At 39.1% G+C, this 20295-nt stretch overlaps 1 protein-coding gene across 7 annotated transcripts in view; it reads left to right on the forward strand.

Moving 5' to 3' along the window:
* Ints6l (integrator complex subunit 6 like) overlaps nt 1-20295 on the forward strand; it is a 67601-nt gene that overhangs the window by 21431 nt on the left and 25875 nt on the right. For 4 of the 7 annotated variants that reach the window (XM_039100549.2, XM_039100552.1, XR_005498516.2 and 1 more), the window contains 10 exons: nt 2686-2835; nt 3489-3578; nt 3807-3990; nt 4246-4374; nt 6610-6773; nt 7902-8054; nt 11689-11821; nt 15608-15702; nt 16705-16815; nt 19066-19284. In XM_039100549.2, coding sequence (XP_038956477.1) covers nt 2686-2835; nt 3489-3578; nt 3807-3990; nt 4246-4374; nt 6610-6773; nt 7902-8054; nt 11689-11821; nt 15608-15702; nt 16705-16815; nt 19066-19284 — 1428 coding nt within the window. Of the gene's footprint in view, nt 1-2685; nt 2836-3488; nt 3579-3806; nt 3991-4245; nt 4375-6609; nt 6774-7901; nt 8055-10797; nt 10871-11688; nt 11822-15607; nt 15703-16704; nt 16816-19065; nt 19285-20295 lie in introns of those variants that run through there. The other 3 variants (XM_063280545.1, XM_039100551.2, XM_039100554.2) reach the window with 3 other exon arrangements.

Here is a 20295-nt window from a genome sequence, read left to right on the forward strand (position 1 = left end):
GCAGTCACTTCTCTCTGCTATTGTGGGTCCTAGGGATTGAACTCAAGTTGTCACGCTTGATGGCACACACTTTTCCTCTCTGAGCCATCTTGCTCCCTCCTTTGGAGATAGATGTCAGGCTGGCCTTCAGTTTCATTTGGAGCCAGACTGGGCTGTCTCTACCATATGAGTGCTGGCTTTACAAAGCATTTTTAAAAATAACTAAATTGTTCTTTAATTTTTTAAACCCCTTTCCTTTCTTTGTGACTGTCACAGCATGCACCTGAATCCCACTCATCTCCCCGTCCCTTCATAGCCACCTCTTACCCTTGCAACCTCCCCCAAAGAAAACAAAAATAAAACTTAAAAATAAATACAATAAAAAGAAAAAAGAAAAAGAAAACCTTTTGCCATGTTAGCTACAGTGTGCCACACAGTACACCCTTTTGCCCAAACAACTTCACTGGCAAATGTTCATTGCAATAAGTGATTGGTCTGGTTCCTGGCCTCTGACTTCTGCTACACTATCAATATTGGATCTCACTAGGACTCCTCTCAAATAATCCTGCTGTTGCCCTGAAGTCTCACCATGTTTAACAATGTTGGTGAGTTTTTAAAGTGATTTCCAAATAGTACAGTCATTTCTCTTTAGTCATACCCTGACCTGTCCTGTGGCCCTTTAGGAGTTCTACACTTTATATAAATGTGAACGTAAGTTTATAGTATGAAATAACATTGCTGAATGATGTAAGGATCCCATCATTCATAAGTTTTTCCAAGCCAGAAACCCAGACCTAATGCATGACCCCTTCTCCTTCACTCATTCTGCTAAATTAGGTGCTAAATCCATACAACTCCGCCTTTTGAAGTACTTCACTAGTCTGCATAGGCTCTCATCCTTGCCACCCTCGTTCGGGCTTTCATCACTTTCCTCTTAGCTATTGCAACAGTCTCCAAACCAGTTTTCCTGCCTTGAGCTTCAGTCTGCCCTCCACCCCTCAATTTAGTCTCCAACTTCTAGCAGAACCATCGTGCTAAAATGCAGATCTGATCACACCGCTCCCCTAATTAAAAAGAACACCGAGTCCTTCCCAGGGCTGCAGATACAATCCAAGCTTCTGAGTGTGCTGTACAAAGCATTTAATAGTCAGAGCCCAAATTATCCCATTAGCCTTGACTTCTGCCATATATCCAGAGCAATAATAATATTATTAGTGGTTCTCCAGTAAGACTCATCCTTTTAGGAACTGTTCTTGTCTTTCTACTCCTTGCATCAATGAGATGTGTCATCTTCAGGCTTGTTCTAACGTCCCTTCATCTCCACACTGGTCATTTGTTCTTTTATCCTTGTGTCTTATTGTTCATTGAGAGACCATGAGGCTAGAATACTATGTGTTGTAGTTGTATTCATAGTGAGCATTATGACTTTTGCTAAACATGAACTACAAACGACCGAGCTCATTTCTGTATTCCAGCTGTACTGCCCTGGTTGATGTACCTTCAATGTTCAATCTATTATCTCTGTCCTCCGGGCCCTCCAGGCTTGAGAGGCTGAAGCATCAGTCTTTCATGTTGCCAAGCTGTGCTTTCTGCGTTCACCTTTGCTGGCCCACTCACTCCTCTGTGACTTCCTGAAAGCTCCTCTCATCTTCTTTTGATTTCTCTTATTGTGGCTTTGGTTTTAGAGTCACCACTGCCCAGGCAGTACAATCCTTTCCTTCCTTCAATTCTACAGACTTACTAATCACAGCAGCAGTTGCCTGTAGACCTTGAGTTCTTAGTTCTTTGCTGCTATTTATAGCCTCCGGGGGTGCCCAGAAGCAGTTACCTCACTGCAAAACCTTTTCTTTTTCTTCTTATTCTAGATTTGGGACCTTCTGTAACTTTAATAGTGCCAATAAGATTGTCTTCAAATAAATAGGGCTCTCATCTATTATCTATCTATCTATCTATCTATCTATCTATCTATCTATCTATCATCTATCCATACATCTATTTACATTAGCTATGTATATGTATGTATACTTGCTTGTCTGTATATGTACCACATATGTTCAGGTGTCCCAGAGACCAGAGGAAGGTTTCTAAGAACTGGAGCTACAGGGCCATTGTGAGCCACTCAGTATCTATGTACACAAACCAGAGTCCTCTGCAAGATCAGCAGGTGCTTTTCTCCACTGTGCCATCTCCCTAATCCCTCTATGTATGCAATTCTTTATTGTCGTTTAAAAATGAAACTATTGCACAAGAAGAATCTTGGGTATTAAAATTCATGTAGCTCAGACACTCAGTAGCCTTTTTTCTTTATCCAGGACAGTGCATTTTCAAAATAATTGTTCTTTTCTCTCACATCGTTCCATGCTTGCCTGCTCATTGCCACTGTAAGCTGAGGGAGCCGGCATGTATGAGTAGGTTTGGTTGAGCCTGAATATAGATACCTACTTGAAACAAAGCCCTCCTGCCTGCTGTCATGAATGAATGTGTTGTTTGCTTGACTTCTTTGCTTTTAATCATTAAAGCTAGCAGAATGTTTTTTAAAGTGACTGCTTGCTTTGGTTCCACTTGAATGGTCAAGATATAGAGTGGAACTAGTTTAAAGAGGGATTAATTTGTCAAATGTTTGATATTGTGTTATTTAGTGCTTATTTGCCCTCTATATTATTCATTGTATAATTGAGGATTTTTTTGTCAATGTTTGCTTTTCAGGCTGGTTGGAAGGAAAATCATGCCACATTCATGAGCGAACTGAAAAATCTCCAGGCTTCTGGACTGACTACTCTTGGTCAGGCTCTAAGATCCTCCTTTGATTTGTTAAATCTCAATAGATTAATATCTGGAATAGACAATTATGGACAGGTAACAATTTTTGAGTGAATACAGTTAATTTATTTTGATGACTTGGGGTAAGAGTGCAAAATTGGGTAAGATTTGCGGTACCTGTAATATCAAGCAAAAAGAAGTTCATGCACCTTTTAGATCCATACTTCATAAGAAAAGAACCATTAAACAGACCCAACATTTTTGGTTGTTTCATATCAATTCATCAATGGTTTCTACAGTAAATGAAATTCCTATCATTTATCATCAGAAATTTGAGAATATAATGAAAAAGTTGCTGCAAAATGTTGGAAGAAGACAGTTGGAGGGAAATCTTCTATGGCCTTTCTTTTCTTCCCTTTCCCCGATCTGATAACTTTTTCAGCTCTAGAAAAAGAGGGAGGGCAGAGGAGCAGCTGCTCCTCCTCCCATTGTCCTTCTACCCTGGATATTCCGCTCAGTATCCCCAGTGACACTGCCCAAGCTGCAGAGCATGCGCGGCAAGGTCCCCCAGTCTGTGCCCAGGATGTTAACTCAGGTGAATGGGTTCATGACCATGAGTGTGGCTTTTATTTCTTATATACCAAGGAAAACTTGATGTGTCCGAGGGATCATTGGTAAGGAAAATGCAGAAGTGTAAGAACAGTTCTTTTACTTTACACAACTCTAATTTTTTTTAAATCATATTTTAGGGGAGAAATCCATTTTTTTTAGAGCCGTCTATTTTAATTACCATCACAGATGGAAACAAGTTAACAAGTACTGCTAGCGTTCAAGAAGAGGTGAGATATAATTTTTAAAATTTCATTTAAATAGCAGAGAACATAAAGCTATTTCTGTGGGAGGCATGTATTTCTAGTTAAAAATAATGTTTGCATCAATCTATCTTGGTAATCCTTGAGAGATGGCTTAGTTCTGTTCAGTTCCATGAAAGCAAGGCAAGCCCGTTAACTCTTTCTCATTTCGATGTGGGTTGTTATGATAAACCTTTTCACATTTTGCTTTGTCAGCTTCATCTCCCTTTGAATTCTCCTCTGCCCGGAAGTGAACTAACCAAAGAACCTTTTCGTTGGGATCAAAGGTTATTTGCCCTGGTGTTGCGTTTGCCTGGAGTGGCTTCTCCTGAACCAGAGCAGCTAGGGAGTGTGCCAAGTGATGAATCGGCCATCACGCAGATGTGCGAGGTCACAGGAGGTACTGGTGTTGTGTCACATCTCTGAAGGAAGAACCGTGTGTAGGAAAGTAGAGTGCTTACTAACCGCCATAGCTAGCCTTTGCTTGCTTGGCTTTGAACTCTGTGAACTCTGCTGCTTAAGGTCATACCATATCCCTGCTACTGCAGTTGTGATGATTCTAAATTAGGTTGTAGGGTTTCCAATGCTAGTGTTGGGAACCAGTATTTGGTTTGATCAAATGGTGATTTTTTTTTTATTTTTCTCTCTGGCATAGGTCGCTCCTACTGTGTGAGAACACAAAGAATGTTAAATCAGTGCTTAGAATCACTAGTTCAAAAAGTACAGAGTGGCGTAGTTATTAATTTTGAAAAAACAGGACCGGATCCACTTCCTGTTGGAGAAGGTACAGTAATCTTTTTTAAGCAACAACATTTTTAAACCATAAATATTGTGTGGAGGAATGATCTGAGATTGAACAGACAATCATGCAGTGGAATCTTCAGTAGCCATATGTAGTCCAGTCATCGCGAACATCCACCCAAACAACCAATGGGTGACCATCTCCCATGCATTTGCCAGGTGGCCAAATTCCAGCAACCTTCATTTCATGTCAAACATTTTCCTAAGAAAATTTCTACTTTCTCTGACCCCAGTTTTGGGATGATGTTCATTCATTCCTTCTCTCTGCTCCCAAAATATTTGGATATCCATTATGGTGTATCACTTGAGTAAGTGGATCTCATTTGGGGCTTGTGATCACCAACTCTACTAAACTATCTTTGTGAAATCTGTGTTAATAATCTTCCCATAGAAAAAGAGTGAATGTTTATTCAGGAACTGAACGGTATTCTGTAAGGTCATTTATTGATGTTTTTTCTTCATCATCCTTTAACTACAAGATGTTTTGACATCTAAAAATACAGAAACCATAGCTAATTTTGCATAAGGAGCTTAAACCATAGTGAATCTCCAGATGGCCCGCCAAGTGGATGTTTCTCAATGGGTTTCAAAGGGATCGGGGGAACTAAGTTACAGCACAGTAACACAGTGCAGGACTTCCTTAAAGCTCTGTTCTTTGTTATTGCTTCTCCTTTCTCTCAGCACGCATGTGCACACACACAGATGTTGGGAAGCAAAGGCGGGGAGCAGGGACGGGGAGACAGACTGAGATTTCACCACGGTGTTTTGTCTGATCTGACTCCCTTAGGTAAGGCCAAAAGGACCCACCATACATGGCAGAAAGCAGTACATTTTTGTCAAAAGCAATGGATCTTGGTTTTTTTTTTGTTTGTTTGTTTGTTTGTTTGTTTTTTGCTTATTTTACTCTTTAGCTCTTGTATCCTTGTGAGAAATTATCACAAAATATAGGTTCCTTTGCCTAGAGAAAAGGACTTAAGTCACACACATATAGTTTTATGCCTAATTTCAGAATTTCTTGGATTCCTGAGTTAAGAGTATCTGCCAAAGAAGCCTGGAGCCTCACAGCATATTTTAAATCATCTGTATATGAAGGCCGTGTTAGCAGCTGACAGCCCAGGCCATCATTTTGCCTTTACTACCTTAGCATGAATGGGAAACTTCCAAATGGAAATATTAGTTGGATTTGCTGTGATATAAATAGCTCAGATATTTTTTCCAGTTTCAATTTTTCTCTTTATCCAGAGGGTTTTTTAAATATATAATTTTGAAGATTCTGATAAAAGTAAATAATACTCAGCTCAGAAAGATGGGCATCTCCAGTAGTGTGAGCCTAACTTTAGAGGGATCCTCAAATGCATTTACATGTTTCTTCTGGAGCCTGAATCACTGAGAAATTTCCTGGCCTGAAGTAGTAACTTGTTGAAAATAATACCAAAATATGTAAATCGTCATGGACTTTAAGAAAAATGACACTAAAATGTAATTCCAGCTTATAATTTAGACTATAAATCATGTTTTTTGTTTTTGTTTGGGGCAGGGAAAAAAGTAAGCTTACTTTAAATAATGAAAATGCACTAATGATATATTACTATGCATTATATACAGTGGCCAGATTACAAAGAATTTTAATGATGTATGGAAAAAATGGGATGAATTCTTCCATGATGACCTTGAGATATTTACTTTATATTCCCTACCCCTGTATATACACAGATTATGTCACAGAGATGTCCTCTTTCTTCAAGTGAATTTGGAATGTATGTGTTTTGATTTTGAGGTCATTGGGTGTAGAGCAAAAAATGTAACTGGAATTTATAATCTATTTTGCCAGATCCCCAAAATGTAAAGGCTATCCAGGGAACAAATGATTTCATCTGCTTAATTTGGTAACTGAATTCTTGGAAAATGACCATTGTGTTGTGATGTGTTTATTTTATTTGTCTAATTCACACAAAATATAGAACTAGTTTTATATATTTTCCACACAACTTCATACTCTCATAGTAGACTAAGAAGAATGTGGGAGGCATTGAGTTAAAGGACAAATTAGATTAAAATTGTCTCAAGAGAGAAAGCAGAAATCCTTGGGCAGTCACTGTTCTTCCGCCCTTGATTTTACATAAACCATATTTTTGGTTTTAATTTGTTCTTTGCCTGAAACTGAAAATTGTGTACAAGAAGATAAATAGCTGACTTCTGACATGTGTTTCTCCTGTAGACACACTGATGGATTCCTGTAGGCCAAACAACTTCTTTGCTGCTCAACCGTGGCACAGTTGTCATAAACTCATCTACGTACGACCTAATTCTAAAACTGGTGTTCCTGTTGGACATTGGCCAATTCCAGAATCTTTTTGGCCAGAACAGAATTTACCTTCACTAGTAAGTGTTATAAATTAAAAGGATAAACACTGGACTGGGTTTTTATTATATGATAGTGAAGATTTTAAAATAACTTTAAGGCTTTTATTGAAAGGCGAGTTCTGTGCCTTTAACCAGGGGAAGAAAATGTTCTTTATTTTTTCATACCATTTTGTCTTTTGTACTGTTGCCTTTGCCGTGTAGATATTAAAGCACTGCTTTCATTTCATTTTATTTTATTTTTATTTTTCCATTTATTTAGAGTGAGTGTAACCAAAGCTTGCGTGTGTGTGTGTGTGTGTGTGTGTGTGTGTGTGTGTGTGTGTGTGTGTGTGTTACGTTTTTTTAAGACAGGGTTTCTGTGTGTAGCCCTGGCTGTCCAGGAACTCTCTCGTTGAACATTTTGGCCTTGAAATCATGAAAATCCTCCTGATCTGCCTCCTGATACCCAGTGATAAAATCACTTCTCTGTTGATCTGTGTGGTGCCCCAAACACTCAGGCCTTGAAGTCTCACCAAAAGTTCCCTCAGCTTTAGCTACTCAAAGCAAACCTGTGGCTATGAGCAATGCTGTAAAATCCCTTTGGGGCCCCGGAAGTTGTGACCAGATCGTCATTCTCACTGTGTATCTTGCCCTTCTATACTTTTGCTCTTTTTTTTCTTTTTCTTTTTCTTTTTTCTTTTTTCTTTTTCTTTTTTTACTTCTTAGTGACTTGAACGCTGCCATTTACTTCATTAGAAAATGATAAAAATTCTCCTTGCCCAGTGGTATCTCAATTATCTACCCTATAATACAGAAGACTGGAGCTCAGAGTATGAGCATAGGGAATGCTTAAAGGTCACAAAATGGATTTTAAAGTGAGCGTTCGTTCTATGGATCATAAGGGTTACTTTAACCTAAGTAACACAGGTCGAGTTTCACTGAAATTACAGCTCTGGATTACCTTATTCTCCCTCTTCCCAATGCTCAGTAGAGGTTAGAGGTGAAGAACTTGAGTCACCACCCCCACGGAAGACACGGGGGATTCTTAAAACTCTTAAATAGTAAACTTATCTTAGTGATGCTTTGACAAAAATATAACAGGACTTTCTGAATGGTTAAAATTGTCAGCTAGCTTGATATTCAATCATATTTCCTCTCTCTCTTTAGCCTCCACGAACATCACATCCTGTTGTGAGGTTTTCCTGTGTCGATTGTGAGCCAATGGTTATAGATAAACTTCCCTTTGACAAATATGAACTTGAACCCTCTCCCTTGACTCAGTACATCTTGGAAAGAAAATCTCCTCATACTTGCTGGCAGGTACTTATCATTACCTAGTAGCCAAATGTCTGGAATCATTCTGGAATCTGGGAAATGTTCATAAAAGTTTCAAAATTGGGGGTGTGTGTCTAGACAAATAGCTCAATGGTTAAGAATGCACACTGACCAGGCCTAGTGGCACATTTAATCCTAGCAACTGGGAGATAGAGGCAGGCTGATCTTTGTGTTCTGAGGCCAGCCTGGTTTACAGAGCTGGTTTACACAGAAAAACAAACATAAAATGCATACTATGGCTGGAGAGATGGCTCAGTGATTAAGAGCACTGGCTGCTGATCCAGAGGTCCTGAGTTCAATTCCCAGCAACCACATGGTGGCTCACAACCATCTGTAATGGGGTCTGGTGCCCTCCCTCTTCTGTCATACAGGCATACATGGAGATATAAATAAACCATAAAAAAGCACACTAATTTTACAAAGACCCCAAGTTCACAGCTCTGTTCACACGAGGTGGCTCCCAGCCTCTGGTGACTATAGCCCAGACGATCAGATGGCATCTTTCTGACCTCTGGACTTTCCACATATGTACATACTCCTCCACACACATACACAGAATTTAAAACAAAAATAGGGCCTAAAGAGATGGCTCAGCAGTTAAGAACACTTAATGCTCTTGCACAGGATACAGATTCAGTTTTAGTGTTCATGTAACATGGGGCAGCTCACAGCTGTCTATAATTCCAGTTCCAGAGATCAGACGTCCTCTACTGGCCTTTGTGGGTACCAGGGATATATGTGGTATACATACATACATACATACATACATACATACATACATACAGGCAGGCAGGCAAAACACTTTAAAATCTTTTTTAAATTATTTAAAATGTTTCAAATTTGGCGATACTTATAGTGTTTTTTAAACATGCTATGAAATAAACAACACAGGCAAGCAAATAATTTTAGAAAGGAGGAAACATTAATGTACTGTACATTGCCATTTGTGGATGTAGAGTCTGAAGAAGTCATGTATTGGAGGATTAGTGGTTAGGTAGACCAGTTCATATCTGTTCTCCAGATTAAGAGTCATTAACCTACAGGGTGTGATTCGATTCAGGTATGAGCAAGACTCCCAGCTCTTATTTTGAACTTGACAAATAAGGAGTCCTGAATATTTGGGGCCAAGAACCAGAAACTCTGAAATTACCTTCTCTATGAATATAATGTGATTAAAATATAGTTTTGTTAGTACAAACTCTACTGATGTGTAGACTGGGAATTTGCTTAGACGAGGAATGTGCAGAGATCCTGTTCCCTGGTTTTTCTAAGTACTGCACCGCAAGAAGAAACACTTGCTCAGTGCTTAGCACAGTTGCCTGTGGAATTTGACTTGTAAAATTCTAGTCATGGCCTTTTTATTTGGATACAGCAAAAAGTCTTACATTATATTATAAGAATGTTTGTGCCATTACTGAACTATAAGACCACATACCGGGCAGTAGGTTTGGGGTTCTATTGACACAGGGAACTCTTTCAGACTTCCATCTGTTTGGGTCTAAAATGTGAAACCACTGATACACAGTACACATATACTACATGAGTTCTTTCAAGGTGCTCAGGCTGGTTCAAAGAAGAGCAACAGGCTTAAATCAGGTGGAAAGAGTGAAGAAACAACATTTCAAGTACAGAACTGAACAGAAGTCAAACAAGAAAGAGTACATATTGTACACTTGTACTTTTCTATATAGATAACTCAAGTTACCTTCCTCTGTCAGAAGCCAGAATAATGTTTCCTCCTCCTGTGTAAGAAACCAGAAAGGGACACGATTGGGTTTCTTGTAATGTAGACAACACCTAGGTCAAGGAGCAGAGGAGGACCAGCAACTCCCTCCTGTTCTTTTCTGGAATATTCACCAAGCTGTATACTTGTTTACCCCTAAAATTATAGAAATGTGGACAATAGACGACTAACTTAATGATAGAAGGTTTGAATTTCTACCACAAAATTCTATAAAATTACAAATCACACCTTTTTTCTTAAATACATTTTCTTTTTACTCCTTCACAGCATCTCAAATACCATCATCCTTGTCCTGACCATATACTAACCCTATTTGATTGATTTGTGTGACTGAAAAAGAATAAACAAAGACCCAGGAAACTCCTCAGAACTGTTGTAGAGAAAGTTTTGAATCAAGCTGGAGGAAAGGCTCAGTCAGTAAAGTGTTTGCTCCCCCATCCATGAGGACTTCAGTTCGATCCCAGTACACAATGTTAAAAAAAGGTCCGTTGACTACATGTACCTTTAATTCTAGCATGGACAGGTAGAGACAGGAGGGAGCTCACTGGCCAGCCAGGCTGGCTCGAGGTTCAGTGAGAGAGTATGTCTCAAAAAATAAGGTGGAGAGCACTCGAAGACAACACTCAACATTAATCTCGAGGTCTATACACGTGCGCATATATATATACACACATATATATATATACACACACATATATATGCCTGCACACCTGTATATACACATGTACCTGCACACGCACACACACATAATATTTCATTTTTCTTGATGTATCATTTCTTCTTGTTCTTATGAAATAAATATGCCCTTTTTATTATAGTTACCTCTTTATATTAAAGTTTGAATTGCAACAAAAATCTAAAAGAATAATTTTCAGTACTGCTTGTGTTTTATGGAGTCATCAATTACATAACAGAAATTTCTTTTTTGATGGGGGGGGGGTTGTTCGTTTTGTTGTTTATCAAGACAGGGTCTCTCTGCATAGCCCTGGCTGTCCTGGAACTCACCATATAGACTACTTTGGCCTGAAGCTCACAGAGATCCACCTGCCTCTGCCTCGTGAGTGTTGTGATTAAAGTTGTGTACCACCACATTGTATATTTTTGTAATAACTAAATTTAAGAAGAATTTCCCGAACTCAGGTGCTATTGAAGAACTAATGTGGTAAATGGCTGTTGTTAAGGGAATCCTATGAAAGGTCTTTGAGAAGGGAGAGAACTAGGTCTCTAAAAGTTAATACTGGCTTCCCCATTTGGACCAAAGAGTCTAAACAAGGATCACAGATAAAGCATGATGGCTAGAGGATTCTGGCACAGTGTGTCAAGCGTACGGAAGCTGACAATATAATACATACTAGCTCAGAGCCCAAAGACTATAACTAACATTCTAGCCTTTAAGTTCGGTGTAGCCAAGAGAATGCATTCCAGATTGAAAGAAAGCATCTCCTAGCTGCCTTGGAATTTTACACTAGTTCCTGTTTGCTAATAGGTTACTCTACTAATGAGAATTCAGGACAATGGTAGTGTGTGTGAGGACGGCTTACATAGTCATATGAACGGCCCTGCTTTTTGGAATACTATTTAGCATCATTCTACTAAGCAAACATATTTCCAGTCTTACTGATGTGTCCTGGGGGGTCTCTGAGTGGCTACCTGGTTACTGTACCATCTACTTTCCCTTGTAATATAATGGTGGAGTGTCTATACTTTGAATATTCATATTGAAGCACTTTATTTTTACATAGCCCTATGCAAAAATACCTGGTCTATTTTTTGAGGTGTTGTGCCACAGATGTTGTTGTGGGGTGTTGCTATGCTCTTGGCTGTATGCAAAAGTGATTATTGCCATAACTGTACATTGCGTCATGTTCTTCTTAGGTGTTTGTCACCAGCAGCTCAAAATACAATGAGCTTGGATATCCATTTGGTTATTTAAAAGCTAGTACGACTTTAACTTGTGTAAACCTCTTTGTGATGCCTTACAACTACCCAGTTTTACTTCCTCTTTTAGGTGAGTAAACTATCTGTTACTTAATCATCTTAAAAATATGGCAGAAATGCTAGGCAGATAAAAGATGAATAGGCATTTCAAATACCATCGGAGAACGACAAATACCAGCATAAGTAAGGGTATAAAAACTGATTTGGGAAGATAAAGCATCATTCTTTTTCATTTTTGTTTGTACAGCAAATAGAAGAGATAGATACCTGATCTTTGCTGCTCTTCAAAGTGCAAGCTCTATTAATCACCTTCCCTTCTCCATATTTAGTTTATCTGTAGATGAGACTGACTACCCTAGAAAACTAGTGTGTGTGTGTGTGTGTGTGTGTGTGTGTGTGTGTGTGTGTGTTACATGCCCGTGTGTATACATACTGTGAAGGCCGTAAGTTGATGTCATATCTTTCTGAATCACTTGATTGGCTGTATTGGTTTACAGTGATACTATGCTACATTACCATACTACACAACATCCTGCTAGGTGTAAAGTTTTGAGTTTTTTTGTTTGTTTGTTTTGTTTTTCTGGTGAGAGTTTCTAAATTTTTTGCATAAGAGATGAAACGTTTACAGAATTTGATCATGGTGCTACTGTTACTATGCAATGCACTGAAAAGGCAGTACTTTGTTGCTATTTAAGGAATTTAAAAGTAGGTCATCATGAATAAATCAGCATGGTGGCTCTGTGTATTTTAGAGACTTTATATTTTAGTGCAGTCTGAACATATCTTCTTTGTAACAGTTGCTACTAGTAGAATGTATCTGATCTACCATAGAGGATAGGAAGATTACAAATAAAGGGGCTGGGGCTTGCTGCACTTCCAGAAGAGGCCAGTTCGCCAGCTTTTAACTATCTAGAACGCCAGTTCCAAGGACAGGGCACCCTCTACTGGCCTCTGAGAGCACTGCATGAACATGATGCACAGACATGTTGGCAAAACAGTCGTGCACATTAATAGAGATAAATACATCTTTCTTGGATTACTAACAAAATATATTTCTATTTTGTGTAATATCTCCCCTATCTTAAATATGATCTCAGTTTCCACAGATATATAGTAAAGAAAATGGTGTAACTTCTATTTAGACTGTAAACAATGTTAGAAGAGTATACTTTTGGCCCATCTTATCTGAGGATTGACATACAAAAAGCTATATATAATAAAACATCACTACAATTTATGTCCTAAGCATGCTCTATTAACGTCTTTCAAAGATTTCTATTATTATTATTATTATTATTATTATTATTATTATTATTATTATTGTAACAAAAGCATTTACTATCGGATCTATGCCCTGAATAAAATTTCTGTATACAAAACACTGTTGCTAGTGGATGGAACTTGGGGATTCTTATGGAAGAATAGGAGGAAGGATTGTGGTCCCAAAGAGGATAGGAACTGCACAGGAAAACCAACAGAGTCAACTAGTATGGACCCTTGGGGCTGTCAAAGTCTGAACCACCAGCCAAAGAACATGCACAGGCTGGACCTGGGCCTCCTCACGCATATGTAGCAGATGTGCGGCTTGGCCTTAATGTGGCTCCCGAACAACTGGAACAGGGCTATCCTAAAAGCTGTTGCCTGTATGTGGAATATGTTCTTTTAGCTAGGCTGCCTTGTCTGGCCTCAGTGGGAGAGGATGTGCCTAGTCTGGCAGAGTCTTAAAGTGCCAGAATGGAGGGAGAGGGGAGCACTCATTCAGAGGAGAAGCGGGGGAGGGGGGGGAGTGGGTGTGAAGGATTGTGGGAGGGGACAACTGGGAGGTGGGCAGTGAATGGGATGTAAAGTGAATAAGTAAAAACAATTAAATAAATAAAGACATTGTTACTAAGTATAGGCACTGAGCTTAAAGATGTTTCTTTGTAGGAAAGGAAGGAGACAGGTAAGGACAAATAAGGACACTCAACCATCCTTACTATTTCTGACAAAGCCAAATGCTCTGTCTAGAAGCTGATTTAGTCTATTGTCAGGTTTTTTTCAGTGTCAGGGATCAAACACAAGCTCTTCAGCAGCTAGGCAAGTTCTCTCCTACTGAGCTACAGCCCAGCTCTTGTAGACTCCCACATAATTGTCAAATGACTTCAAGAAACAGCACAGTATAGCAGGGTTTCGCTGATTCCTGTTAAGATAGGAATGGGCTGTAAAGGGCCTGAGAACTTCGGTCAGGGATCTTCTTTTCCCTTCTGCTTTCTGCTACTCTACTGGAGAAGCACAAAAGACCTGCTTTTATGGCTTTGTAAATTTATTGAAATTCATTTCATCGGGGGGAGTAAATAATTTATTAGGGCAATAAAGAGAAAAAAAGTATACAGTTGCTTTTCTTAAGCAAAGTGCCTCTTAAAGAATGGACCTATTTGTGGAGAATATACATCTGTGTTTTCCTCTAAGTAAAATATTTACCTTATGAAGCTTAAAGGAACAGTAGAAGATGGGTTGATACTGTGCTGCCTTTATAGTCTGTGTGGCAGGTAGCTGGTGATGGCTGGGGAGACCATTTGGAATTATTAAGTTAGAAATCTTTTCTCACAATGGAAGGAAATAAAGAGGGTGTTTGGAAGTTTCATGCAGTATGCATAATGTGCATATTTAGGTTTCTAAAACAATTGTATTTGAATATTAAAAGACAGGGAACCTCTACATAGTAGAGGTAAATACCTCGAGTTATATGGGTGCACATGGTGTTCAAGAGGCATGGTAAAGCACGCATAGCGCTGCATGCCTGTAATCCCAGCCGTCGGATGGCTGAGGCAGAAGGATCATGAATGAAGAGGGCCTGGCTGGGTACATTTAAATCTTATCTAGGCTACACAGTGAGACCTTAGCTCAAAAAAAAAAAAATCGAAACAGGACTGGGAGTGTGCACACACCATGGCATCTGTGTGGAAGTTAGAAGAATGTTTTCTTCCTTCTACCATGTGGCTCTGAGGGATTGGCTTGACTGCAAGCACCGTACCTGTTGGGCCATCTCACTGGGCCCCACCCCGTGTGGTTTTTCTTTGTTGGTTTGGTTCCCCCAACTCCCAGACAGGGTTTCTCTGTGTAGCCCTGGCTATCCTGGAACTTGCTCTGTAGATCAGGCTGGCCTTGATCTCAGAGATCCACTTGGCTCTGCTGGGATTGAAGGCCTGAGCCACCATGTCTAGCCCATCCTCTGGTTTTAAACCAAAGAGACATTTGTTTGTCAGCCAGTGACTATGCATCCCCCAGGTGAAAATTATTATATTAGAATCGCAAATGCATAACACAGCAGGAAATTATCTCAAGTGGATCCAAATCAGTACTATATTTTAATGTTGTACCTTATGAATTTAGCAAATGGAAGATGGGTGTATAATTGATCATTTATTTCATTATTTAGATAAGTACAGTAGATACGCTTCTTGACTTATAATGAGGTTAAGCCTAATAAACCATATCTAAGTCCAAAAATGCCTCGATTACCCCTAAGGTCCAGATCATCATTGCACAGCATTGGGACAAAGTTCTGTACCATATATCATTAAGCTGAGAAATGACTGCAACTTAAAGCTTGAAATGCAGTTGCTGCTGAATAGAATGTATTCCTTTCCTACCATATCTAAGTTTTTTTTAAGTGTTAAATTGACCTGTTATAAGTTGGAGACCATTTTATATAACTTTGGTAGGTGTAACAGTCAGGAAAGATGAGGAGATAAATGCCAATGAGATAAATGTTCACCTAATGAGAATAAGATCTGATTTCTAGATGTTGGCTGTTTGATTTCAGATCTTGCAAGCTGTTTCTGGGCTAACATAATTACTTGATTTTGTGTTACAGATGACTTGTTTAAAGTTCACAAGCTTAAGCCAAATCTGAAGTGGCGACAGGCTTTTGACAGCTACTTAAAAACTCTGCCTCCATACTACTTAATAGTATGTATTGTTGTGTGTGTATATATATGTCTATGTATTTGTAAACTGTCACTGATGATTCTTATTGTAAGGAATAAGGAATCAAAAGCTTTACCCCTGTAAGAAGATAACTATCTTTTTACTTTACAAACATTTGTGTCGTCATTGTCTTCTCAAATTTTGTATGTAAGAGTTTAGAGGTGACATGGCGGCACAAAAGAGCATTGTCTTTCTCTGTTTCCTTTATTTTAACTGCCATGGTCATTGTTGTAAACACATCTATGTTTCTCTTATTACAACTAACCTTACTCAAGTGTAATTCTGAAATGTAAGAACCAATAATGTCTCAATTCATGTACACCAACTTCCCTTTTGAACTCTAGAAGCTCAGTGTGGCATTTCAATCCTTAAATAAAATTTGAAAGAAATTATGATTCATTGTTGACAGTTAAATGCATCCTTGACACGACACGATGTGGAAGCATTCACATTAAAGGGCATCCAAGGAGGAGAAATCATGGTTTGGCTTCATTCTGGTTGTTATACTTTGAGAAAACTAAGCATAAAGATTCTGAACTGGTCATGTAATCAAGGTGATCAAGGCCATTTCAAAGGTCGTTGTCATAACTTAATGCCACCTTTCTAGAGGTTAAAAGGCAGAGTTTTCAGTGGGTCCATTGCTGGGAGGGGGAAGTGGGGCGTGTTGCTATTTACCATGGCAAGTGTGGGCTCCGCAATGTGACGCAGTGGGAAGTGATTTGGTGATGGGGATTAAGACTGAAAGCAATGTACTTGTTTGCATTGGCTGCTCTTGGCTCTTCTTACCCACTCTCTTCTGATGTTTGTTCTGCTCCTTACTTCTCTGCTATTTTCATTGCCACTTTTTAATGTTCCATGTTTGGTTTTATGTGCAGCACCTTGACTTCTAAGAAATGAATCATGTCCCCTTGCCCCTTATAACTGAACTTTTGAGTATTTAAGATTTATTCTATTCTTACTGTTGTGTATTTTGTTTCCTTATAGCCATTAAAGAAAGCACTAAGGATGATGGGAGCTCCAAATCTGATATCAGATAATTTAGATTGTGGACTTAGTTACAGTGTTATCTCTTACCTTAAAAAACTCAGCCAACAGGTAGTATTGGTAAAAACGAACAAACCAAAATCCTTTGCCCTCAGAAGTGCATTTCCTTATTCTTTAGTGTAATTGTAACTTTTCAAATTAAATGTGTATATATCTCTACACTTTATGGATTAGTAATAATGTGATTCTCTATGGCTTCTAGCTTTACCATTAAACGCAGTTAAGGGTCTGTCAGTATCATCTGATGCTGGGCCATTTCTCCTTCTGCCTGCCAGTTTGTCTTGCCCAGATGCTGGCTTATAGTTTGTGGCCTAAGAGGGGCAGAGGCTTAACAGGATTCTCTTGTGGGTCACATTTTGTCTGTCCTCCAATAGTTTCTCCTCGATTCACTTGGCTTGAGCATCCCCCTTTTGTAAGTCAGCACATCAAGGTCTGGTGTGATTCAATACTTTGCCCACTTTTCAGGCAGCATGTAAAGTAAGCTCTTATCCTCACATGCTAGCCCTTGGATAAATAGCTGCCTGCTTTTCCCTGGAGAAGGGGGCACACGAGACCAGTATTCTTCAACCTGGAGGGGGATAGACCCCGAGGGGACCTGGAGAGTGGAGCTCTTCTTCCTCTCTTCTTGCCCTTATCCCTCCCTTTAGACCCCGCCTCATTCACCATTATTCAACTTGTCCCTTGCCTGCCCCTCTCTATTAGCACCTCATCTTCCACTCACCCCTCCTTATCATATTTCTCATTCTTACCTAGACCATTCTTGTAGGATGGAGATATTTGGAAACTACTATGCTAGAGTGCTATGGCCATACATTGTGTTGTGTAATAAATGAATGCAGCTGCTTTGTGTTCTTATTCACAAATGCATTTGGAGGTAGGGAGTAGCATTTGCAGCAACTACAGCATTTCAAGCTGGGCATGTTTGCAAATTTGGCCTCTAGAAAACTGAGTTGTAACCAAAGTGTCCGATTTCACTAAAGGACCTAGAGGGCTCCATAATTGGGAGCTGACACGCCTTGCTAGGAATGAGCAAAAACTTAAACCCACATTCTAAAGCTCATGAGAGCATACTAGTTTAGCATGCTCATAAGTGCAAGAGAAAACAAAGGCAAATCCTGACTTTCTACCTAACAAGTCTCCTAACTCCTAGGCCTCCCTGCTAATAGATGGTTGCTGTTGTAAATACCTTGGTTATTTATCTATTGATACGTTTTAAATTTGACATTTATGTTGGGCCTTTAAGGCTCTGTCAAGGTATGGCCACAAAGAAAGAAAAGTGAACAGAGTTGAAACTAAAGTGTGAGGACCTTCTGGGACACAGTGTATTCTTTTATTGAATGAGCTTTCAAGGTCATTCAAGAAAAAAGACCCTTTATCTACTTCTGTCTCATGTCATGACTTAAGAATTTGCTTGAGTTCATATTTATATGAGCTCAAACATATATATATATATAATATTATATATATATATATATAACAAAGTTAGTTAGGGAAAATAAATATTTCTGGCCAATCCTTAAAAAATAAAAAAATATTATTGGGGGCTTATTGAACATTAATGGAATTTTATCTATTAGAAAAAGAAAAGATTGCTACTAATTTCTTATTCTCTAATTACTAATTTAATATCTATGTCACCATTGTTCCTTGCATCTTATCTTAGATGTATCTAAAACAAAAAATATGACAAAAACCCTGTTTTCATTCATTCAAGCAAAATCATTTGATAAGATGTCTTTTAAGGAGATTTCCCAATGTTAGTGATAAACTTTCTGAGTAGACATTAAAAGTCATTTGCTTAATATTTGTTCAATTAAGCTTTAGTTTTATAAGACTTACTGAATAATCTGATTTTTAAAAAAAACATCATTTTTAATGTTTTCAGCTGTAATACCAATCTATATATGACCTGAATGTAAACAATACTTTACATGTATAAGTACAGACTTTTAAATCTTTGTGTCTGGATCCAAACTGAATGGGTTGATTTCGATTAGATTTTGCAGTAACGAGATGTCCTTTTTCATGCCTATGAATGAAATTCTTGCCCATGGTTTCTATTTTCTCCGTGAGTCGCTCATGGTTTTGACACTACGAAAGACACTTTGCATGAAGTCCTTTGTCTTTCCGGTCCCCTGTGTTTGCTGTGGGAGAACAGAGAAGTGTAGGGAGGTCACTTACTGTTTTTCTATGATTTGCACATGAAAACTGTTTGGTGGGGTTCTTAAGAGTATTTTTCTTAAAGAATAAAATGATGATGTGGTAGATATTTTCATAACATATTCTGTACTTCCATTTTAGACCAAACTAGAGTCAGAACGAGTTCTAGCATCAGTGGGGAAGAAGCCTCCCCAGGAAATTGGTATCAAAGTGAAAAATCACTCTGGAAGTGGCCTACCCTTGGCTCACAATAAGAGTTTTAGGAAACTGTTGAAAGAAATCATAGGGGAAAGCGCACCAAGACTCACAGAACTGAATACCAAAGAGTTTGCTGGCTTCCAAGTAGGACTCTTAAACAAGGTAAATTGTGATACTGAAAGATCAGGCTTGGGGGCTGGGGATTTAGCTCAGTGGTAGAGCGCTTGCCTAGCGAGCGCAAGGCCCTGGGTTCGGTCCCCAGCTCTGAAAAAAAAAGACAAAAAAAAGAAAGAAAGAAAGAAAGAAAGAAAGAAAGAAAGAAAGAAAGAAAGAAAGAAAGAAAGAAAGAAAGAGAGAGAGAAAGAAAGAAAAAGAGAAAGAAAGAAAAAGAGAAAGAAAGAAAGAAAGAAAGATCAGGCTTGTCCCACTGTATATTTGTTGTTTGTGCTGCTTTAGTTTGAAACTATGGCCTATTTTGGGGTCGTTTTTATTAATGTTGTTGTTGTTGGTGGTGGTAGTAGTAGTAGTAGTAATAGCAGTAGTAATAGTAGTAGTATTTTGGGTTTTTGAGACAGGGTTTCTTTGTGTAGCTCTGGCTGTCCTGAAATTAGCTCTGTTTACTAGGCTGGCTGGCTTTGAACTCACAGAGATCCATCTGCCTCTGCCTCTGCCTCTGCCTCTGCCTCTGCCTCTGCCTCTGCCTCTGCCTCTGCCTCTGCCTCTGCCTCTGCCTCTGCCTCTGCCTCTGCCTCTGCCTCTGCCTCTGCCTCTGCCTCTGCCTCTGCCTCTGCCTCTGCCTCTGCCTCTGCCTCTGCCTCTGCCTCTGCCTCTGCCTCTGCCTCTGCCTCTGCCTCTGCCTCTGCCTCTGCCTCTGCCTCTGCCTCTGCCTCCGCCTTTGCTGGGATAAAATATATGCACCACCAGGCACGGCTTGGAGTTAGTAAATATTAACAAAGCCACTTCAAGATTCTTCTGCCAGCACATACAGGCATGAAATTCTTTCTTTTTTCTTTTTTTTTTTCTTTTTCTTTTTCTTTTTTTTTTTTTTTTTTTTTTGGAGCTGGGGACCGAACAGGCATGAAATTAAATGTATAAGATACATTGGTTGGTAGGTATGGACAGTAAACAACTATCAAAAGGAAACTAGAAAGGAGACTGCAGGACGAAGGCAGA

This window comes from Rattus norvegicus, chromosome X (genome assembly GCF_036323735.1).
Source record: "Rattus norvegicus strain BN/NHsdMcwi chromosome X, GRCr8, whole genome shotgun sequence".
In the NCBI taxonomy this organism is placed as follows: domain Eukaryota; kingdom Metazoa; phylum Chordata; class Mammalia; order Rodentia; family Muridae; genus Rattus; species Rattus norvegicus.